The 25529-nt window shown below is 38.7% G+C and overlaps 1 protein-coding gene across 2 annotated transcripts; it reads left to right on the forward strand.

The window, feature by feature from the left end:
- Nucleotides 1–1258: 1258 nt before the first annotated feature.
- LOC140140951 (uncharacterized) lies at nt 1259–20471 on the forward strand. 2 transcript variants are annotated; one of them, XM_072162717.1, is made up of 9 exons: nt 1259–1461; nt 4708–4836; nt 6170–6324; nt 6598–6672; nt 7718–9982; nt 10790–10906; nt 11759–11833; nt 12810–12865; nt 18842–20471. In XM_072162717.1, the coding sequence occupies exons 1-9, from the start codon at nt 1439–1441 to the stop codon at nt 18971–18973; spliced, it is 3027 nt and encodes a 1008-aa protein (XP_072018818.1). In that variant the 5' UTR covers nt 1259–1438; the 3' UTR covers nt 18974–20471. The 2 variants fall into 2 exon arrangements, with proteins under 2 accessions (XP_072018818.1, XP_072018819.1); XM_072162718.1 differs by lacking the exon at nt 18842–20471 and adding an exon at nt 15260–15359.
- The last annotated feature ends 5058 nt before the right edge of the window (nt 20472–25529 follow it).

The raw sequence follows: 25529 nt of genomic DNA on the forward strand, positions 1-25529 counted from the left end.
ACAATTTACAGTATTTACAATAGACTACCGGGGTATGCCATAGTCGATTTTTGATAAATAAAAGCATGTTATTAATCATGATGAAAGCATTCAGTTAAACTCGAAATTTTAGCGTACTGATATTTATTACATCAAAATACTAGTATAAAATTGTGAAGAAAAAGTTATTATATTAGTGACAGTAGAAGTAAAGTGTACGTAGGCTTATATTATTGAATGCAACATATCATAATGTCATAATTGTATTGGCACTTCAATACTGAACAATTCTGATTTTAGAATCTACGAGTTAAAAAGAGGGGGTACGTACGGTAACTGAAAAGATCAGTTGTGAAAATCTATCAATTGTGCACACATTAATTAAATCAGAGTTTTAAGCTTAAAATACAATATCCATATATGCACAATGGGCAAGTGGACTACGGAGCGGGCTACGGAGTAGTCTAAATTTACAAAAGTGTGACAAATTTGCTGAATTAAAGGGGCATTTCGTGATCCACAGCCTCATCCCCCACTTTTCTCAAAAAAAGTTGAGATTTTTATATCGCTGGAATACTCTGGCTACATAATGTTTATGTACAAAATATTTCTTGCAGATTAATTCGTTTAGCAAAGATATCGCGAAATTTGAATTTCGTTCTGGTGCACCAGAACGAAATTACAACGTATTGTCTATGGAGCAGTGTAATACACATAACCATGCATAATTCGCAAACGCAAAATCGGAATCAACTGAAATTTTGGGAATATGCTTTTTTCGAGGATATGTACTGAAAAATGTTATAAAAAGAGGATGCTAGGATCACGAAATACTCCTTTAAGATAAATTAAATGTTTCTGCATAATTTTTAAGGCATGTTGATGTGGGTATTCTTTCTTTCTTTCTTTTTTGTCTTTCTTTCTTTCTTTCTTTCTTTCTTTCTTTCTTTCTTTCTTTCTTTCTTTCTTTCTTTCTTTCTTTCTTTCTTTCTTTCTTTCTTTCTTTCTTTCTTTCTTTCTTTCTTTCTTTCTTTCTTTCTTTCTTTCTTTCTTTCTTTCTTTTCTTTCTTTCTTTCTTTCTTTCTTTCTTTCTTTTTCTTTCTTTCTTTCTTTCTTTCTTTCTTCTTTCTTTCTTTCTTTCTTTCTTTCTTTCTTTCTGTATTAGATCTGTGATGAGGGCGTCCCATAAGTTTTACGGTCGCGCGCCCTTGCTCATGAATATTAATATTTTTAGTGATGACATCACTTACTCATTTAAATATCATAGTCGTGGAAACAGTCAACATGGACGCTATCGGGAATCAATTTTGACATAAACAATACGGGAATTAATTCCATCAAGTACAAGTGTTAAATTAATGATCGATAAATCGCTCGGGCAGTATGAATGCTGAAGTACCAGAGATTATTGTCATCATGAATATTTTACAAAAAACAGTTTGGAAGCTGGTATAATAAGATGCTAAACGGAGGAGGTTACTCGTATCCTTTTCATGCTTTTCAGTTAAGCTTAAAATATAATTCATTGTTTACATATTTTGTTTGCATTTTTGATGTGCCTCTTTCTTGCAATACATGCCTGAACTCTTGCCAAACCAGCATTTATTTAACCATGCAACCTGTTGCCTAAAGTATTATGTACAGGAGTGGTTCGTAGTTACTTTAATTACGATAACTTTGAATCCGATTTGTAAAATAAGGATTCAATCAGCTCATTTATTCATTGTATTGCACTGATGTCAGTGCCGCGCTGTTACTTTCCTATTCAGCATGTTGACAATTTTGACATCAACGTCTGAGGTAGACAAAAGACCTGTCAAAACTGTTCTTACACTCAATATCAGAAGGATGGTCATGGTCCGTCCACAATAGATCCTGTATCCTGTATGGGAAATCCCGCCTTCTAAGTTTTGTTTAGGCGCACCGCTGATATAGCGTAAATTGTAATAGAGTGATTCACGCAGCATGAACTGGATTAATAAAAAGCTGTGAAGTAGGACCATAGACATGTGCTTCGTTTGTCCAATTTGCTATCAAAATTCAAGATTTTGAATGGAAACAGTTCAGACCCAGACATGCCGAACACGATAATCTCAGTAAATGAATATTTTGTTCTGGGACTGATTATTTGGACTAGGATTCAATCATTATTGACATTGACATTCAAATTTGTCATCAAACAACAAACGTACTACATCATTTAACATGTTTAATAAATAAATAAATAAACAGTTCCTGACCAGTGTAAGCCCAAGCTAGCTTCGTAAGTGGGTCGAAAACTGGTCTACGGTGACATAGTCGTGGAATGAACTTTTCGCTACCGATACTCTTAAAAATCACTCAAAAAATTCATCTTTTTAAATATTTCTTTGGGCAAAAGTTCTGATGCTTACATGTATAATATTAGTTGAGCAATCACAGATGACATCTGTGACACATGTTTCTAAAGTGAGTATTTTGCTAGATATAAATTTTATGCAAACTTGCCAAAAAGTTTAACATTGCACTGCAGACCCCTTACTCGAGAACTCTAGCTTTGAATTTGCACACAATAGTTACGCAATCGATGCGAGAGTGCTTTGCTATCGGTCGGACAGCGGAGCAATTTTTTGCACTGGAGGTTATTAATCATGTAATTCTGTTAAGGTTGATCTGAACCATGGAATTATGAAAAACGTTTTGGTCTTGTAACTTCTAAATTGTTGATCTAAAGTGTATAAAAGGTCATTTAGAATGGAAATGACCTGACAAATCCAACGGTGACGTCAGATTTATGTAAAAATGCTTACTTGTGGAGAAAATCATCCAAAAAGCGTGATTTTGACCCAAAAATTTACGTACACCGTAATTAATTATTTTTTCAGTAAAAAAAATGTTCTTATTGATTTTCAAAAACTAGGTATGAAAATCTAGGATCCGTTTTTTTATTTTTTTTTTATTTTGATAAGACCAAAATCTTATTACCTTTATTTTCTACATGTATAATGAATCTGTTAGCTTGTACGAAAAATTGAAATCAAGCATGAAAATGAACACATTTTAAATCGCCGTTTTCTATCAAAAGTGGCAGTAGACAGCAATCAAACAACCCATGTTTTCAAATGTGATCATCTTGAGTCCTGCAATTTGCGCAGCTCGTAGTCATAATTAAGATACACCTTTCGCGCACGTTTTACGAAAATCCAAGGAATATTTTCCATAAAAAAGAGGAATACTACAACAAGCCAAATCATGACAAGCGCAAGCCGTTGTCTTCAGCAAGGCAACGCTGGGCCTTGTATCCACGATAGTGTACTCTAGAGTCTGAATTACTGTCAGGCGGCAGGCCCGTACGCAGGATTTCATTTGGGGGGTGCTGATTTTGAAAAAGTGGACTTTTTTCCAAGGGGGTGGCGATTTTATTAAAAGTGGACAAAATTTGGACCTTTTTTGTCCAAAAAGCGTAAATTCTGAAATTTTGGGACTTTTCATATATACTTTTCCAAATGTGGGGGGGGGGGTGCGTTGCACGGTGTGAATGGGATGGGAGCTGTCATGACATGTGCTTTCTAGTAGAATAGAAATAATGGAAATAAAAAGGAGTATGTGATTTCAAAAAGTTCTGGACGCAAATCTTCTACTTTAATCTTACTATAAATAGGGGAATGTTGTATCTGGGTATGTCTATAAAGGCTCTGTCAGTTTCGATCCAAATGTCGCCAAATTCATACGGGATATCGAGAAATATACCGAGACGGTAATCACGGAAGTTTGGTTGAAAACGGTCAAGAATTGGCTGCAAAAACAGTAAAAAGTGAGTTTTTCGGCAATTATATAGCGGTTGTTTGTTTTAATACGGCCTATGCCAACCAACGCGTCCACATGTCCAGCATAAACCGCGCCGTCGTTAGCGTCGTCGGCGTACACGACGCCCGCCACTTGACTTGCACGCACGGCATACACGGGTCCGCATAGCTAACTTGCGTACAGGGTTATGGTTTAGGGATACGGGATGGGACAACGGGATTAGGCCTACGAAGACTTAAAATAAAAGGTAGGCTTACTTTGGATGGATTAAATAAATAAATAATTAAATGTGAAAAAAAGGAAGCTAATATAAATAAGAACAGAATTAAGTAGGCCTATTTCATGCAAACGGAAAATCACAAAAGAAATGTAAGAAAAGGCAACGGGGTTAAATAAATAAATAACATGGAAACGAAAAATTAAAAGCTAAGCAGGAAATATTAAAAGGGGGGAGAAGAAACTGAAAAGAAAGAAGCTAAAAAGGAAATGCAAGAAGGGAAGGGACAGGTCTATAAAAAATGAAATTTACCTTTTCAATGAGTCTACATGTTCAGTAATTCCTCCTGTTTGAGTGAACGCTCCCGTTTACTCATCTAGCGGGGACCCGCTAGTTCCCATAACTCATGAGGTTAGAATCAAGTTTATTTTAAAACTGCCTTCTTTAATTTAGAGTTTTTTTGTTTTAAGATTGAGACCACCCAATGTTAAAAATAAAAATGTGGCAGATACATTGAGGGTTGAATGCAAGAAAGTCATCTGCAATAGCTGCCCTATAAAAGACATAACAATTTCTACATCATGTTGTACATCTATTATAATAAATATGATGCTTGGCAGCTATGATTTGGCCACATGCACTAAACCCCTGGGTTCAGTATGGTACTGTACTACTGTGTGAAACAATCAAGGGTCATGTTCAATTCCTTAACTAACATTACACAGTGAGAAATTCAAGGAACTAAGCAAAGATGGAAATGACAAGTTGTCCAAAAGTGAACCGCTCCATGCTCAGCAGTTGGCAGCCAGAGACAGGGCCAGGAAGCTTTCCTTGGAAACAAATCGTAGGAGAAGGTAAAAAAGAACTGAAATGACCCATTTGGTATATTCCAGTTGAAATCCATACACCCTATGGAAGATGTTACTGTAATCTCCCACACAGGGGGTGTAGATTTCAAATGGAGTCACCCATTCAGGTAACCCTATTTGATATTCACACTCCCTTTAAGATTAAGGTCCTGTATTCCATAGGGTATATGGATTTCAACAGGAATAGTCCATTTCACAAAGACTGAAGATAGAATAAAAGTACTGATACATGCATGTATGTTCATATTTTTTTTCCTGTTTTTTCTTATCACACCAGCAAGACTGTCAAATTCTGCATGGTGCTGGCAACAAGGCATTAGCCAGAGGGGTGTCCAGGTGTCATTTGGACACCCTGTTTTCAATTTGGACACCCTGATTTAGTAGAATAAGGTATTTGTGACCATTTTGGACACCCTAAAGACACCCCTCTGGCTAATACCTTGGCTAGCAATAGACACAGAGGACAATAATTTACACTCTCAGAGTGTTGTATTCCATGTTTTATCCAATAGACGTAATGTATTGTGAAAAAATCCGCCCTACATAACTTACATGATCTGATCCAATCAGACCAAAGTCGGCAATAATGAAATTAAGAAAAACAGTAAGAAGCATTAAAATTTACAAAAATGGACATATCATTGCATTTTAAGTTCAGAACTGTGCCAGGGACTTCGGGATTTCATCAAGTATACTGAGCTAGTTTGTTATAACACAATTTTGATTGTGCATGTGGACAACATATTTTGAATTGAAAGAAAGTTCTGATGAAGCCTTTAAAAGTTTGATTTATCACAAATCTCTATTGCCGTATTCACTTCAGTAATGGCCCAGTGCACAATAACAAAGTCATTTGGGTGGGTGTTTATTTTTTACATTGTGTACAAAAATGTGCATTGCGTACTGAACATAAAATTTGGCCTAAAATAGTCACACATCACCATCTGATTGTTAGTGCGCCCACAAAAGAAATGTGTCCCAAATGGTGACCTTGTCTGGTCTTGTCTGGACCTGTCCATCATAGCTTGTCTTAGCTACTTGGCTCCTGGGACAGGCAAAACGAATACGTGTGACATTATACTTAATTCTAAAGATAATTCTTGAATAAGTTCTGTGAACTCAAAACAAGACCAGATTAATAAATCAAGGCTATACCAAGTGCCTATTTACAACTTTGTGCTTTCAGGGTCAAATTTTGGACTGGCAGTATTGGTGAAAATGACAGGCACTTGTCAAATCCTAACTAAGGCCTTACTAACTTCTCCAGTGCTCATTAAAATACACAAAAACCCAATTCAAGTTGATTTTCTAACCCTAGGGCTTTGGAGCTCAAGAAGCGGCTGGAGGCACAGAAGGAAGCTAAACGAAGGGAGGAAGTTTTAGAAGAAAGGAGAAAAAAGCAACAAGAAGCTACGCATAAATTTCAAAGACAAAGGAAGGCCTCGCCCCGGGTTCCTTCAGACAAAACATCAGGTATGTATACCAGACTTGAATCTGAGAGTACTACAGAGATGCCAACCCTCCCTATTTATTAGGGAGGCTCTCTATTTTTGTAAACATTTTTGTCCATTTTGACACCCAAATTTGGCAACCTCCCTATTTCTGACAAGTTATGTGCCATTGAAGTTGCATGTTTTTGGCTTCCAAAATCGTGTTTTCCCAGGTGCTTACCGTAATACAAGCAAAGCAATTTCACAAAGCTAAACTTACTTCTGCTGTATCTATGTTTTGTTCGCTCTTTTTCAGGGAAGCCTTATTCCAATACCCAACTGCATGATGGGATACATATGGCCCATGGATACAGAGTAGATGGAGTTAATGGTATGTTTAAACTTTAAAGACTAGTTATTATTGAGGCACTTTGAAAGGCTTAAAGAAAAGTGTGACCCAAATGACAGCCTCATCTCCCATTTTCTTGATCAAAATTGAGATTTTGGTATCAGAAGAAAGCTCATATTTTTCTCGTTACCCCAGTAAACTTTAATGCCCGAGATATGTTTTGTTTAGATGGTGTGAACAAAAATGTTGTGAATTGTGGCAACACAACCAGAACTATATGGGGGGGGGTTGTCATATGTTTTTGCTTCTCATATCAAAACCGCTGGAGCAACACAACTTAAAATTTTGAAACATATTGTTTTATTGGTAGAAAACATATCGTCGGCAGAGTGCAACACTATCGTAAGTGCAGTAGAATGCAATAGCTGCCATTTGCAACATTTCAATAAATGTACTTACTTTTAACCAATAACACTAGAAAAAACACTCAACTATATGTAAAGGTGATATATCTTGGGGTAAGCTTAGTGGCCATTAGGAAAGTATACAGAACATCAACACTTTACAATGAGCATGATGAGGGGATTGTGCTGCAAACAATAGGTGTTTTACAAAAGGCAGCTATTACATTCTACTACACTTACGATAGTGTTGCACTCTGCCGACAATATGTGTACATAAATACCAGACTCATCTCAATTGGAGATCACTTCCAATAATCACCAATTTGCATGGTTAAAGAATGTTCTCCGTATTCCTTAACCATGTGACTTGAGGATGATTTGAAGTGACCTCCACTTGAGATGAGTCTGGTATTTATTCCTAGCTATTATGTGAAATGAGATACATGTAGCAGCCGACATGTGCATCGTTTTGATATGGATCCATGTTGCATTGGATAGCACGTCAGTGTAGATTATTGAAATGAAAGAAATGCATTGTGGGAAGTGTAAGAGATCTTCTCTGCAGGAGAGATATCAAACTGTAAACACAATTCTTCACACATTTATATCAATTTCAATGTCGTTAATCATCAAATGCATCCAATGCATCCAATATTAGCCAAATATCTTGTTTCTTTTAACAGGTTCAAGAGGTTATCAACAAGATACTCCCAACCTTGAAGATGCACTCCGCCTTGTCGGCGGCTACACTAGTCATAACTCCTATGGAAGCCATACAGCTCCTGCTGGGTCCATCTATCAATACGAATATAGCCAATCAGACGATTCCCTTCATAGGAAATATGGAATGGACAGCAATGCCAATGCCACTGGCTCCGGCTACCATGGGTATTCCCCCTCTGCAACGGCTACGACTTACACATCCAACCATGGTATGCCTGTCAAACAGTTCCAGCAAGATCTTCAGGACCAGCAACGCAAGTTTCTTGAAGAACAGGCCAAATCTTTGCATGAATTTAATGAGGAGATTATGAAAGAGGCAAGTCCCACGAGTGTACTGGAAAGAAGTGACAGCCTCTCAAGTTTGGACAGTCTGGAAGAGCACCCGCAGACTTCCAAGAAGGACAAGGATGATACAAGATACTCTGTGACAAAAACAAGTGGTCCTGCTGTAACTGTGAATTATTATACAAAAGGTCATTTCACCTCACCAGCAGACACAAAAATACATCAGCAACCTAAACAGACATCGTCCAATAATGAAACTGATATATCAAATGGCAAACTTTTTGTCTCCAATCAAAGAACGTTTGACAGAGAAATCAGTTCAGTCAGAAATAATCAGTACCCCAGTAATGAGCTTCATATCGAGGAGACTAGTGAAACGGATATAGTGTCGGAAGCTGTAGAGGAGAGAAAGCCTGTACTGCTGCAAGGATCAGGCTACCATTCCAGATCCAGCCTGCCAAGATCATATGCAGATGCTATCGGTAACCAGTACCTTTCAAGGACATCAGAAACGTGGGTCCCGCAGGCATCATATGAATCAAGTCATGTCAACTCAGGACATGCTGGTGTCTCTGCTGCGTTTCAAGTGGCACCCAGTGGTATATCAAGTGCTAGTTCTGCTCGGACTAGGAATCTACCGGCAAAGCCATCGGCTACAGTTTTTACGGTAGTGCCAAATACGAACGGTTCAAATATAAGTCATCAGACTCATCAGGTTGTGAATAGTACTACTCCGAGTAATACTCAATATACTGTGAGTAAAACTCACGAAGTTACGAGTAGTCCTAATAGAACTAAAGAAAGAGCTGCAGTTAGCAATGGGAAAGAACAGAGAGGTGTTCAGTTTAATGAAACACCAAATACCTCAGATAAGCATGTAAAAAAGGCTAGTAATAGTAAGAAGCTTGCCAAAGAGCCTGTCAGAAGTATCTTAAAGAAAACCAACTCGGACCAACCTGCTAAACTTGGAGGGTTCAAGGTCAGAGATAGTTTGGAAATCAGCAGGTCATCTCCTGGGAGGAAGAAATCTGTACGGTGGACTGATAATGTAGAATATGAAATTGACAAGGATGAAGCAGTTTGTCAAGACTCTCCCGTGGTGGGAAATGGATATGATGGACTTCCAAGCGATGAATCTAAGGATGCAGGAAGCAGTGATGCATCAAGTACACAAAGTAGACCCATGTCTAGTGTTTCAGGAAGGGACAACCGGACAACAAGTACACAAGAAAAGCAAAAGGGATCTTCAAAATCAAAATCATCTTCGTACCACAACTCTAGTTATGCCGCATCATACGCATCAAAAACGCCGTCGGAGACTCCATCATCTACAGCTACAGCTTCAACAGGGATTGATACACCAGCATCAAAACCAGCTAGAAATGGGTACAAGAATACCACGTCCGCAAATAAAAATGTCACTTCTACCGCTGTTAAAAATGGAGCTGTCCACAATGCAAACGGTCTTCGTCTGGATAAAACTCCCACCGATGCCGAGATTAACTGGCTGTGGGATAAAGTAAGAACTTGCTTGAATAGCAGAGACGAGATGGAAGAAGAGCAAACTAGAGTTGTGGAGCGACCTCCGAGCGGCGTTCAGCAGTCAAGACAGTTAGCTTCAGTGACAAGTCAGTACATCGATGGTGGCCGAATTACGGCAAATTTACGAATCATGAGCCCGCAGGCAAACGCCGCTGCTCAGAGTAGAAATAACAGTAGTGTACCAAGATGGAGGACTAGCAGCGATTCTGGTAGTTATTTACGACGGACTGCATTGTTACATCAGCGTCGTCAACATAGTGCAATATCTAAGGGGAAGGGTAATGGAGGGGCATCTGGTTCTACAAGACAAGGGAGCGGTCATCAGCAGCCGGTTCCTTCGTCCAGCCATCAGGGACCATCACGGACAGTGACAATGCCGCCACCACATGATAATGATGGTAAGTAACTTTTTGGAACGATTGCCGAATATGGTGCAACTCTGCTAGTCTTATAACAAGACTACTCTACTCCAACCCCAACCCTAAACTCTGTAAACGGGGACTGGACTCAAGTCTAGCAAGAAGCACCCCATTCGGTAATTGTACCAACATTTTATTGTGTACATTGTTTTTCATGTAGGTGGCATTGATCTGTTCATGATTATAAGCTTTTTTGACACCACCTGACAAGAGAAAAATATAATTTTATTAAAAATGCAAAAGAAAAATTCAGATATGTGACCTATTACCACGAAATGAGCGTAAAGTTGCAAGTTGGTAGTTTCGAGACCTCATGGCTACAGTGCATTGGTGTTCTTTGTTTCACATGCACCTTTTCAAGCCAATAGTATGCCTACATGTCATTTGTGAGTGGGGGCACAATGGCACAATTACAAAGAACATACTACTGGCTTGTATAGGTGTGCAGCAAACAAAGAACATCAACTCAGCAGTCAGGATGTCTCGAAACTACCAACTTCCGACTTTGCGCTCATTTCGTGGTTGCATGTCTTTCTCTTGGTTTGACTGAAGTCACTAGGAAAGCCCTGGAAAATGCTGGATGTCTTCAGTGCTTTGCTACTTGCTATTCTTGGCAAAGGGGATAACAACATTTGCCCTAGATTTTCGGGGTGCTATTCCAGTTGAAATCCATACACCCCCTATGGAAGACATGACCTTAATCTTCCAAATGGGGAGTGTGAATTTCAAATGGAGTAACCTGAATGAGTGACTGGAATATCACATTTGATTATTTTTTCATTGCAGTATCTGATAGTTTGCTGGCTTTCCAGAGAGCTGAGCAGCTAGTGAATGACAACATACCTGAAGCAGACATTGCTGTTGCTATTGACAACCACAGGTCACCTGGCAATCAAGATAAAGGTCAGTCAAGGTCATGGTAATAAATGGTTGTTATACCACAAATTTATTTGTGTGATGTTGATTTCCATCTTAGTAATAGTCGCCGGCAGAAATAAACTCTGAATTTGACTCTGACATCTGGTCAGTCGTCAGGCTGAATATGATGTACTGCGCATGTCAGCAACCAATCATGTCGCGCCTCTACTCTGATGTCAGATGCAAACATTCTAAGTTTATCTCTGGCGGTGACTATTAAAAGAAGAGATTCATGTAGCTTGTAGTGTTTCAAAATTAGCCTTTCTTTTCAGATCGTTTCCGACATACGAAATCTGTATTCACTTTAATCAAAACATCTTAACAACCAAAAATTACATTTTAACCAAATAACTTTTATTTTGTAGCCAAACATTACGGGTATAATCATGGGTAATTTCAAATATCCTGGCTCGTAAGATAACAGAGATGTGACGATGGAGGTAGAACTTTTTGAATGACCCTCGTATTTAGGAGATGCAACATTGTATCAGGGTTGTGACTAGTAGAGTTTGAATTGTGGGCAGGAATTTACAGAAACACAATATTTTAGCAAGATTTTACCAATATTGGACACTTTTAGAATAGATTCAGTAAAATACAGTGATCTTTTAGTTTGAATGGTGGGCTCCAGCATTGTAATGAACCTTAACTGGTGGGCTCCAGAAGTGAGTGGGGAGTTCCTCCACCCATCACCGCCCACCGTAGCTACAACCCTGCATGCTATTTATGTTAGCTCAGCTTGTAGCGTTTCAACTTAAACCACAACTTACATGTAGCACTCATTTTATTTTGCTGATTTGATTTGATTTGATTTTATCTTTTCCCTATGCTTTGCAGTACCCATCAGTGCTTTATCAATGGAGGAACAGAGAATACTAGAATCACTGGACCGACTGAATGATAGATTACGATGTAAGTCATTAGTGTCCCTCTGTGTAGACATAGTCAGTAGCTGATTGGAAATCTTTGGTAATTAGTTCAGAAAGATGTCGCGTGTGGTACAAAATCGCCACAACCAATCACACACTGGTGACATCACATTCGATTAGTATGTGGTGAATAAATTAACAATTTCAGTCAGGAAAATACAATATTTTTGTCGTAGTTATATTCACAAGTTTGTGCCCCGTTTCAAAAACCTGGCTTTGCTACTGGCTAATGCTGGTTTCATACTTTCCTGCCGCTTGCCGCTCTGAAGATGATTTATATCGATCACTCCACCGCTTTGCCCAAGCAGCAGCATCGCTGGGAGTTGAATTCAGGTTGACTCGGAGGGGTGCCGCTCTGACGTATGAGAACAAAATACGATTTTGGAGCGGTGCTGAGCGGCAACAATGGCTTTCAGAGTCATGCTGCTGCCACTCAGCGGTGTGTTGCTCAGCTTGCAGACAAGTGCAAGCGGCATGATGAAACATGTCGCTCAGCGGCAAGCGGCAGAAAGTATGAAACCAGCATTAGACTTAAACTGTGACAGGTAATATGCTGCTTTTCTTGTTTTGTTTATATTTTTGCCAGTGTGCTGACCCTAGTAATGTTATGAATTATGGTGATTATAAGTTGAGAAGTATAAGTTACCCATGAATAGTTTGTGAAGAGTAAATGTTATATTGGATGCCTTTGAGTCAAATTGAGTGTGGTACGAGGCATGAGTGATAAAAACACTGACTGTTGGCATTTTCGTGGTGCTGAGATGTTGATGCGTCAAATTATTTCTGAAAATATGAGCAATATTAAATGCATTACCTGTATTAAAACGCTATGCATAAAAGTTTGCAGCATGCAATCTGATTGGCTGCTTCACTCTGTATATTTTTTTAACATCTTTTCTGATTGGCTGCTTGGTTTTAGAATGTATTAATCTAATTAGCTTCTTATTTTTGCATTTCAGCTGTTGCCCCTGAAGTGTCTCCATACATGGCCATTACACCTAAACCACCGCCATTTGTAAGTATCATGAATTATCAGTTATTAGTTGTCCGAAAACCCAAGGAATGTTATAAACCCTAATCATTACCCGTAACATAGTCCTCACCCAAACATATAACTCTAATGCTAACAATTACCATAACCCTTGCCCTAGCCTTAACCCCAACCCTAACCTAAAATGCCATAAACCCTAACTTGAAAACTTTCCAAACTAATGACCCTTCGGACAAGCAGGCTGTTCATGAATTATCAAGTTATCCATTCATCAGGATTTCTTATACATGAAGTTTTAAGTCGACATTCTTGTGGAAAATGTACTTTGCAGTTTCACATCCTGAGGTATGTGACATATCTGGTCCAATTATACTGAAGTCACCAATAATGAAAAAGAATATGGACATATTAAAAAAAGGCACTATATTTTAAATAATGTGTTCTGATTGCATATGGAATACAATAAACATTCTATGCAGAGTAGTATGCGAGGACAAACATACAATTTTCCTGTGGTACACACTACACACTGTCACTTATGAATATGAATATGCATATCCACGCTTTAACTTGATTTAGACAACTTCAAATATTTGGGCAAGAAAGTGATATTTTCTCTTAAAATTGTACTATTTGTGCAGTAAGAGAATAGAAGTAAAGGTTGCTACCTTATAAAATATTTACATCCAAATTATGTGTCCTTGACAGTGGACATGACTTTTGGACCAAGTGAATCTGGTTATATTTCTAGTGATTCTATACCTGCACGAAAGCTTGAATTGCAACTTGTATGTAAATGTAGAATGATTCAATCAAGTAAAAAAACACCCTGTACTACAGGGTGAGACAGAAGTGTTTGTCATATTGAGTTATTCCAGTTTTGAAATCCATACCCCCCCATGGAAGATAAAACCTTAACCCTAACCCAACTAGGACTCACTAAAGCTCACTATTAAAACCACTCTGCGTGCATGCATTCCACGGGACTTGATGATGCAATCAGACCAAGTCATATATACCCAGGGAATCGTTGGCCAGGCCAACGTCACCTGTGCAGCTACATGCTGGGGATCTTCTGCGTGGCATGCGAGGGGTCAGAGGTTCGAATCCCGGGGGTGCCAAGTGACTTTCTTCTTCATCTTCTCTCCTTTTTCATTCCTTCTTTCCCTTCCGATAGCCAAAAACACACGGGTAGGGTTAGGGTTAGTGACCATGCATGTTTTTCCTATATGCCTCCTTAACCCTAACCCAACTAGGACTCACTAAAGCTCACTATTAAAACCACTCTGCGTGCATGCATTCCACGGGACTTGATGACGCAATCAGACCAAGTCATATATACCCAGGGAATCGCTGGCGGGCCAACGCCACCTGTGCAGCTACATGCTGGGGATCTTCTGCGTGGCATGCGAGGGGACCGAGGTTCGAATCCCGGGGGTGCCAAGTGACTTTCTTCTTCATCGTCTCTCCTTTTTCATTCCTTCTTTCCTTCCGATAGCCAAAAACACACGGGTAGGGTTAGGGTTAGTGACCATGCATGTTTTTCCTATATGCCTCCTTAACCCTAACCCAACTAGGACTCACTAAAGCTCACTATTAAAACCACCCTGCGTGCATGCATTCCACGGGACTTGATGATGCAATCAGACCAAGTCATATATACCCAGGGAATCGTTGGCCGGGCCAACGTCACCTGTGCAGCTACATGCTGGGGATCTTCTGCGTGGCATGCGAGGGGACCGAGGTTCGAATCCCGGGGGTGCCAAGTGACTTTCTTCTTCATCGTCTCTCCTTTTTCATTCCTTCTTTCCCTTCCGATAGCCAAAAACACACGGGTAGGGTTAGGGTTAGTGACCATGCATGTTTTTCCTATATGCCTCCTTAACCCTAACCCAACTAGGACTCACTAAAGCTCACTATTAAAACCACTCTGCGTGCATGCATTCCACGGACTTGATGACGCAATCAGACCAAGTCATATATACCCAGGGAATCGTTGGCCGGGCCAACGTCACCTGTGTAGCTACATGCTAGGGATCTTCTGCGTGGCATGCGAGGGGTCCGAGGTTCAAATCCCGGGGGTGCCAAGTGACTTTCTTCTTCATCTTCTCTCCTTTTTCGTTCCTTCTTTTCCTTCCGATAGCCAAAAAACCACGGGTAGGGTTAAGGTTAATCTTCCACACAGGGACTCAGGGAGTGTAGATTTGAAATAGAGGCATCCATTCAGGTAACCCCATTTGAAATTTACACTCCCTGCATGGACGATTAAGGTCATGTCTTCCGTGGGGTGTATGGATTTTGAATAGAATAGCCTTCTTGTAAGCAAATGTGTGCATGTAACTTATCTTTGCAACTTTTGATATGCATGCATCCTATGGACAATTAACGACAAATTCAGTGTTTCTTTACAATACACAGTACTACAAACCCAGGAAAGCAAAACTATATGTAAAAGACAACCAAAATTAAGTGTTATGGTGTCAGCTAGGTGAGCATTATTTGCCATCAGATACTTCACATGCATGCTTAATTTATTCATGTTACACTGGGGTTGAGGTGCTATTAAAGGCAAAATTGAGTTATCGTCACCGCATAGTGTTCCTGGAGCACTAATCGTAACCTCTAACCCTAACCAGCAACAAAGTTAGAGCACTGTGTGTTGATGAAAACTCAATTAATCGCTATTAAAGGGGCCTATTCTTCTGATGATGCTCGGCTTTCATGGGGCATCATTTTAAAGAGTTCTTTCTTCGACGCTTTTTTAATGAAAAAACATCAAGGTTTTTTGCATGCTTATAATGGTGTGGGCATGTGATCACTTAACTTTGCAACAAGTAATCCAGAAATATTTGACCTAATAATAAGCACCCCTTCCCTTTTATAAGCACACCCTGTGGATCCTTTCCAATTTAAGCAGTGGCGTGCGCAGCACATTGAAAGTGGGGGGGGGGGGGCAGGTTGTTCAGTTCACCCGAATGGAGTCTGGTTAGGAGCAAATTTTGACGTTTTTAACGTTTTTCAAGTTGTAATGGTTGTGACCAAATTAAATATAAAGTTTGTTGTTCTACTTATAGGTTAATAAATGTTTATCACTTTTTGGGAGTGAAATTGTGCAAAATAATGCACTTGTAACTTGTTGATGTGTCTAATGCACAAGCACTGAAGGTGGAAGTGCAATAGATGTATCAATATCTTGGTACAAGTGCATTATTGTGTACAATTTCTTATGCAAGAAGTGATACGCATTTATCAACCTATTTCATATATATGAGAAAACAATTTCATGATTTTTGCTATTTTTATAACAAAATTGTCACTAAAGTGTTTGAAAATACAAGCAAATTTAAATGCATCAACCCTCAAGAAGAATGAGCAAGTGGATGTAAGGGGTTTTGCAACAAAGCTCTTCATATATATGCTACTTGAAATGTATCCTCTATCTTGCATGACTTGCACATGATTTTGTCATAAATAACTTTTATTTATTCATGATTAATCCAGACCTTTTCAGCAGCTGTTCGAAAATCTGCAGAAATTAGTTCAGAATTATGTCGCATTTGTTAAACAAAAACACCAAAGCAATCGATGAGCATGTGATGTGATATGATGGCACTAATCATGTACCGCGTTACTCTTTACTTGATGCAGCGTATTGGAAGCAATGTTCACTGCATGGTGGACTACACGTTCAAATCGCCTGAACTTGATTTGGTTAAATATATTTTGATGCTATTAATCGATCAGTGTTTTTCTTTCTGAAAAGGTCTATTCCTTGTTGTGTGATGGAAGCATGTCTGCATTATTAGTTTCAAAAGCTCACAGCATGAAATAATGTGAATGAGACTTGTATAATTGAATGCTGGAATGAGGCTAGTACAGCAATCTTAATCTGCTAGCTTATGGTTGCAAGGGAAAATTATCAGGGTTTGAAAATTTGAGGTTGATTTCAGGCTTAAAAGTTACTCACAGTCAACAGAGGCTAACCGGCAGCTTTTTATTGCAACCAGTGGGCAAATATAGCCTATAGCCTGCTTTATCCCATTGAATGGGTGTAAATGATAAAAATATGATATATATTATATCACCCAGTATCCAAAGTAGAATAACTTATATTCTAACTTTTATTGGAGCTGAAATCCACCTGTACTTTGTTTAGCTCATAATAGGCATGCTCAAAACATATTTGTGGACTGATATAGAATGGAGTAAACACATGCTGTTTGGGGCAATTGGGTATTGTGTTCATTTATGCAAAGAATAAAGAATTAGTCTCTTTGTTTAAATTCATGTTGAATTTTAGGGCAGAGGATCAATGGTGGAGAGCCAGAAGGCACCATATCAATTATTTAATGGTAATTTAGTGGTAAGAGAGCGCCGTATTATACAGGGTTTATTATCGGTGCAGTGCCACGCTTTCTGATCACTGATCTATAAATCAAGAGAATACATAAATTTTACAAAGTGACAAATCGCTATTCGGTATTCAGCCAAAGTTATAACAATAATGTTGTGTGAAAGGATAGATGTAGAGGCTAAAAACAATACCTTTATTTCTCATATTGAATTATTTGTTATTAATGTGTACAGTAATCCCTTGCCTGTATTAGAAGTATGATCAGTTTGGTCTCATACCATTCAGCCTAGTGATGAGGTCACATTAGAATTGTCACAGTGCACTTTTTTTAAAGACATTGTCCTTAAAGGAAGTCTTCGGCAATCACAACATTATGCCTTATATTTAAGAAAAATAATTATTAAGCACGAATCATGTGGTTTTATTTAAAACAAACTCATAGTGACCATAAAGACGAATAAAAACAGTTGTCTTTCAACATGCGATATTCAAAATTCTCGAAGGCCGAAATTGTCGAGTCCCGGGGGGGCACTTCAATATGAAATGGATATAGGTGTAGGGCTGGCACTTTCGCACTAAGGGGCATTCGGTGAGAGCAAAATGTAAAAAATATGGGGTCATTGGGTGAGAGCATGATTTTTGGCATTCGGTGAGAGCAAAATGTAAAAAATATGGGGTCATTGGGTGAGAACATGACCTTTTTTAAATGGAATCTTTGGGTGAGAGCCAAAAAGCGCCACAAAAACCTCGAAAATCGAATTTTTAGTTCAAAATGGCTTCAAATTTCATTGTTTTTTCAAAATAAGTAACAAAATCAGTGATAAATGAAAGTTGCTGTTCAAATTGAACTTGTAAGGGTCTTTGGGTGACAGATCAAATGGAAAAATAGGGGTCTTTGGGTGACAGAGCATGTGTTAAGTAAAAAAATATGGGGTCTTTGGGTGACAGCGATGCTGAAAAAGGGGTCTTAACAGCCCTACATACGCGTCACCTCCAAAGTTGAGTGCCCCCGGTGTCTAGTGCAGTGACATCTCAGTAATACAATGATGTCTGACGACAAGTGAGCACAAAATACCCATTACGTCATTGCACTTAGACAATTTCGGCATGGGAATTTTGAATATCGCGTGTTGAGGGCTGACTGTTTTTATTCGTTTTTTTTTGGTCAATATGAGTTTGTTTTAAATAAAACCATGTGATTCGTACTTGATAATTATTTTTCTAACATAAAAAGCATAATGTTATGATTGGCGGAGTCTCCCTTTAAACTATATCTTATATTTGTGAATAGATTCTCACAAAGATTATTAATAAAAATGGGCTATTCCAATGAAAATCCATATACCCCTATGGAAGACATGACCTTAATCTCCCACACCAGGGGTGTAGATTTCAAATGGAATCAACTAACTCTTGAGTCAACTATTTAAAATTCACACTCCCTGTGTTGAAGATTAAGGTCATATCTTCCACACAGGGTGTATGGATTTCAATTGGAATATCCCAATTAAGGAGAATCAAATAATGCTGAGCAAGTTCTGTTACAAGAATTAACATTAATTCTTGTGATCCGTGGCAAAACTCTACGCTCCTGAATACATTACTACATAAATTTGTTAAAATTGAGATTTTTTTGTGTCTTTCAGGGCGGTGCTTTCCGTGGCAAGCGTCCGTTGAGTTCAAGACAGCAGGCGGCAAATGCAGACCAAACGCCTTTGTCTCGTGCAAGATCGTCATCTGCCGACAGGACCAATGTGAGAATCAACTTGTATAACTGACAGGACTCCGAGATGGAGCGGAAACAAGATGTGGAAGTGTGACTGATTTCTTGAAAGAATTGTGTCAGATTTAAGAGTTGGTGACGAAGTAGGCAAAGTCAAGGAATGAGCTATACATGTGGGAAAGTTTGCTCATGTAACGTAGCATACCATCTCCCATGATGAATATGAAAAGAACAGTCGTGTATGGAGGACAGGAGTCTGCAGTACCAAGATGAAACGGAATTCTGAAGTGCCTTCCGTGAATCACAAGAGAGATGATCACACAGGCTTTTAGCCTGAGCAGAATTTCAACAGGGAAGGTCAGAGGTCGTCTGCCATTCAGAGCAGTACTAGACTATTATAATAGTTTTATTTTGGTTAATGCATTGAGGCAGCTGTTCCGTGCGAGTATATATGCAGTGTCTTCAAACATGTCCATATTTATTCCAGCACTTTGAGTGAAGGCATGCAATGTGAAGCAGGGCCCAAAAATGTTCACTGACTCGCCGAGAGTATAATGCATGTTACATGTTATATTTTCCTGTGATAAACAGAACTTTTGTGTGACTAGAAAAAAAAGTGCCTAATATTTAGGTCAAAATTAGCTTAGGGTACAGATGAAAGAATCGGATGCAAAATGAGATTGATACGAAGGCTGCCTTGTAGCTGCTTATTGAGGGTACTATAATCTGTCTCATCTCAAGTTGAGAGTGCCATCAGTGTGTTTACGCAGTTGGGTCCCCAGCGTACAGACAAAATTGCTCTGTACACATGTATGTATATGCCTTGCGGGACTATGTTAGCACGCTCGATTCCACTGCGATATCCAACATGGCGTTATTCTCAACTTGAGCCGAGACACACTATAATTAGTGCATGGTATTGAAAGCTTGTAATCATTTTTAAAAAATAGGAATGAACACTAAAATATAAAATAATGCTATGAATAACAATTTTGATTTCAAAAATAACGCAAGGCTTCAATAGTGTATAATTTCGTTTTGCATCTGAACTCTGATACCAAGTCAAGACTACTTAAAAACAGAATTATTTTGTTACTAGAAAAAGGTTCCTAACATTGAGCTTTTTAATGCTCTGTGTGTTAGCCATAGGCTTCAACATTTTTGAGATATTTTCTCAAAATACCAAGAGCTATCTCCGGAGCCTCTGAACCAATACCAGGCTTGTTTGTACTCATTTTAATGCATTTTTCATGCTGATTCCAAATATGGTCATGATAATGTACAATTCTGAAATTTTTTAATTAAAAAAAAATTGATACTGTCGTCTGCAGTCGACACCCGCGTGAAGATAGTTAATGTCCCAAAGTATGAATATCTTTTAAAAGTATGTGTTATCACTATGTTGAAACACATACCACATGATATGCCAAAAATGAAATATAATTGGCTATTCTAGTTGAAATCCATACACACCTTCTTGAAGACATGGCCTTAATCTCCTACACGGGGGGGGGTGAAGATTTCAAATGGAAGCACACATTCACATTCAGGTAACCTCAGGTAACCTCATTTGAAATTCACTCTCCCTGTTTGGGAGGTCAAGGTCATGTCTTCCATAGGGGGTATAATGGATTTCAACTGTAATAGCGCAATATGACAACATATATTTTATAATAGTTAGTGTACAAAATGTATAAGGAAAACCAAACTTTTTATCATAAGCTATTTTCAAATCTTTTTATGAAAATTATTCTTATTATTAAATTTATGTAATATAACCTAGGTCTTGAAAATCAATTTTTTTTTCAAGTGAGAAAAAAACCTGTCTGTTTCACTTAGAGAAGAAGAATATGAACTCACTATCCACCTTGTATATTTGGCATTGTCAGCTATGGGAAATATTTTTTTTCTGGACCTTTGCCATAAGCACATGGAAATCAGTTGTAGTAAACAGTTCATTGTTTTAATAGCCAACTGTAATTGTAATTTTCATGAAAGTTCATCTGTGTTGGTATAAATCATGATTTTGATTTAAACTTTTGATCCAAACACAAGGAATTAATTCCTACCTCGGAATTTTCAGATGGTACTCCATCTTTCATCAGCGAGTGAGTGATTGTATCAGGTCGTGATTTTCTTGACCTTTGACCTGATAACAGACTCGTAGACTCCTGAAAGCTTGAACCGGGCCTTCCGCTTTCTCCGATACTGTGCGACATTTACATGGAAGACCTTGAACAGAGAGCTATTGCGACAGCACCCCACCGCCCTCTGTGGTGGTTTCGCTATGTAGATGACACCCACTGCAAACTTAAGAAGTGTCACTCGCAAGAATTTACTGACCATCTAAATTCGCTGGACAAGGACATCAAATTCACCACCGAAGGAGGGAAAACGACTCGCTTGCTTTCCTAGATACCCTCACCGTAATCCAACCGGACAGATCCATCAAAGTCACCATTTACCGCAAAAGCACACACACCGATCAATATCTCAATTTCTCGTCCAATCACCCCATTGATCACAAACTTGGAGTTATCCGAACTTTGTACCATATAGGGCCGACACCGTGGTCACTAACCTCCAGGATCGCGAGGACGAGAAAGCACATGTGAACAATGCTTTAGTGAAATACGGATACCCCAAATGGGCTCTCGATAAAGCTACAGAACCAAAAACTCACAAAACGAGCGACGTGGGCGATAAACGCCCAAATAAAGGTCACATCGTTCTCCCCTACATCAAAGGCACTTCTGAAGCCATTAGAAGGACTTTTAGCTACTACGGTGTACGCCGGTGTTAGCGTTTTCTTCAAACCGACCAAGCACACTAAGACAAATCCTCGTGTCACCCAAGGACAAGACAGATAAGAAGGACATTACAGGTCCGGTATATTACATCCCATGCCAGGGCAAAACTGTTACCGGTACCGGACAGTGCAAAGAAGCCTATATTGGCGAAACTGAACGCTCTTTGAAAACACGTTTTAATGAACACAGGAGACCCAGTAGTACAGCATCAGAGGTCTCAAACCACATCCACATCGAGTCTCCGGGACATTTTGTGGACTTGGACAAAGTCCGCATACTTGACAGAGACAGCAGGTGGTTCCAACGTGGAGTCAAAGAAGCAGTTCACATCAAAGCCAACCAACCATCTCTCAACAAAGACGGGGCCGGTTCAAGCTTTCAGGAGTCTACGAGTCTGTTATCAGGTCAAAGGTCAAGAAAATCACGACCTGATACAGTCACTCACTCGCTGATGAAAGATGGAGTACCATCTGAAAATTCCGAGGTAGGAATTAATTCCTTGTGTTTGGATCAAAAGTTTAAATCAAAATCTTGTAATTGTAATTGATATTAATGAATTTCTTATTTATATCACTGGTATTATGTGAATTGCATTGTACATGTACTTACAGAACCAATAGTAATGTTTTGTGTGTGCTTGTTTAACCCCCTGAGCACTACCTGCTGATCTAACATTGCCTCTGATTGGTCAATTAAGTGATATCTTCACTTTAATCACCAATCAGAATGGAGCTTTGCAAATAATTCACCCCAATTTTTTTGTGTGGTGATATTATTCTATTATTGATCCAACTAATAATGAAAACTTCTTTTTGACCAACAGGTAGGTAGTTCTCATGGGGTTAATTAATATGCATGTTACTGTGTCCGTCCATTTGTTTTGTGTGTGCTTGTTTCATATGTGCCACGATCTGGTCCATGGAAGCCAAAGTTGACAAAGTTGAAACCGAAATGGAAGGCAAAACTATGGAATAAAAATTCCATAAAATAGGCTTCACAACACTTTAGAACAAGTATGCTAGACCTGATGTTTTCAGTATATGATAGTTTAATGCTTGTATAAGGTATTAATTACAGTAACTTAATTTTCAAAAATGCATCCTTTGGACTCTGTGGACCAGAATGTGTCGCATTATCACATATGCACGTTGCTGTATCCGTCCATTTTCCACAAGCTGATATATGTACTACATAGGGTACTGAACAGTAAGCTTCACCATTGAATAAGTGCACCAAAGGTATTACTTATTAATCCATGCAATTGATAGAGTGATTGGATTTGTTTAGCAGTAGAGCATCACTCAAGTTTAATATATCTTTTTTTGGACATAAATTGACTACATGTATGTAGGTTTTTCACAAATTATTTCACTTTCTTGGTTATCGATACATTGCACATCCTACAATGATGTCATACACACATTTTGGTGGAAATATGCACATATTTGGCCTGGGTTTCTAAGGTACTATATCGACGTTTTCTGGCTGTGCAAACTTACTGTTCAGTGCTCCTTTTGAAGATGTGCTCAAAGAAATTGAGATGCTGATTACAAAAATATATTGACACAATCTGATTCAATCAGGCCAAAATCTGAAATTTGGAAAATAGTGTTATTACCTTATATCCAACTTACTCACTACATAAGCTTAGTACTGATGTTGAAATCACAAGTTCCTTGTATACCATAAAGATTTGCCTAATGGCACACTTGGGCTCCTTTGGCTTCGGGTAAATTCCATGTGCAAATAGAGAGCTTCCTCCTGTGAAATCCAAACAAGAATTAAGGTTCTGTGTCCTTATTTGCTGGTGGGAATTTTACAGCAGGGCACTTTTAGGTTGTGCCTAAAATTCCACTTATGTTAAGGGAGGCCATAGTGCCATTAGGCGAACGTTTAAGGTATGTGACCAGAGGTATGTGACCAGATCTGATCCAATCAGACTAAAGTTGGCAATAATGAAACTGAGATATAGGCAAAAGGTGAGGAGAAAAAAAAACAAGAAAAAGAGAAGAAAATGGACAAATAAAAGGTTCGTAACTTTGCAACTAAGTATTCAAGAGACCTAGGGATTCAACATCAGTAGGTATAGGCAAGTTAGATATGGTAGTAATTCAATTTTCAAAATTTCCGACTTTGGCCTGAGTGGATCAGATCGGTTCACATAATATAAATGCCTTTGTAAAGTTTCAAATATCTCTTGTGAATTTATTGTGTGGTATTTACACCTTGATCTCTATGTGTGCCTTTGCATTATGTCCAAAGTATTACATGCCGTCCATAATATTGTGCTCAGTATAAATAGTCAATTGTGTCTATTGAACATGTTTTGAGTTCAGATGTGAAAGGCGATTATATCCAATTTTTCCTGATTTGAGATATAGGCAGATGTAACTCGTCAAATATAAAGAACATAATAAGAAAATGTGTGATGTGTTTGATCACAGTTTTAAAAGTGTGCATGGTTTTTTTTAAAGTATAGTGTACCCTTTATAGGGCAGATGGTGGTGGCCTTAACGCACAAAGTTTTAGAATGGCTTATATTGCCTTTTGCATCAGAACTCTTCATGTAAAACTTACATGACTAAAAGATGACTTCCAAATCAAGGAATTCCAAAGAGTCAGACAAAATAGTAGTAAAAAGTCCATCATCTTGTATTGATATGTGATTGAATAGCACTTCCAAATTATCCAATGACTGGGATGGGAATGAAGCTTACTGGGCTTTTCCATTGCCATACCCATGTGGGAGATTTAAGAAAAGTCTTCCACAGAGGGAGTATGTTTTTCAAATGGAATTCACTAACTACAATGTATAAATAATAGGGTTCATTATTTTGAAACTCATACTCCCTCTGTGTATGGCTTAAAACACAACTGGAGTTATGTGAGTATTTCAAATGGAAGTACTTTCCTGCCGCTTGTCGCTTTGCCGCTCTCAAGATGATTCTTACTTCACTGCGCAGTCGCACCAGAACGCTAGCGGTGACCAGCGACAAGCCGATATATCGATCTGTCCACCGCTTTGCCCAAGCGGCAGCATCGCTCAGAGTTGAATTCAAGTCAACTCGGAGCGGTGCCGCTCAGACGTATCATAAAAAAATACGATTTTGAAGTGGTGCTGAGCGGCAGCGGTGGCTTTCAGAATCATGGCGCTGCCGCTCGGTGGTGTGCTGCTCCGCTTGCAGACAAGTGCAAGCGGCATGATCAAGCGTCATGCCGCTTAGCGGCAAGCAGCAGAAAGTATGACACCAGCATCACAGTGTTAAGTTGAGATTTTCCATAAGAATTCAGTTTTAATAGAAAACACAGTAAAATGACAAATGTAGAACTTGTGAAATTATATTTATTTCTAGTAACCATCCAAGTATTACGTGTGTACATTGTATTATTTCTTCCTTATGTTGTAGCCTTGTACTATACATGCTTTATACCAAATGTTTTTTTAATATATGAAAGCCATACTGTATTATATACCTCATATGTGTACATCCATATCAAAAGGATGCACTTGTCGGCTGCTACATGTGTCTCATTTCACATAATAACTGGGAATAAATACCAGACTCATTTCAAGTGGAGGTCACTTCAAATCATCCCCAAGTCACATGGCTTATTAATACAGAGAACATTCCATAACCATGTCACTTGGGGATGATTTGAAGTGACCTCCATTTGAGATGAGTCTGGTATTTATTCCTAGCTATTATGTGAAATGAGGTACATGTAGCAGCCGACAAGTGTATCGTTTTGATATGGATGTATATAGATTCCTGTGATTTGATTGGTTGAATGTGCAGTCAT

This window comes from Amphiura filiformis, chromosome 19 (assembly GCF_039555335.1).
Source record: "Amphiura filiformis chromosome 19, Afil_fr2py, whole genome shotgun sequence".
Lineage (NCBI taxonomy): Eukaryota > Metazoa > Echinodermata > Ophiuroidea > Amphilepidida > Amphiuridae > Amphiura > Amphiura filiformis.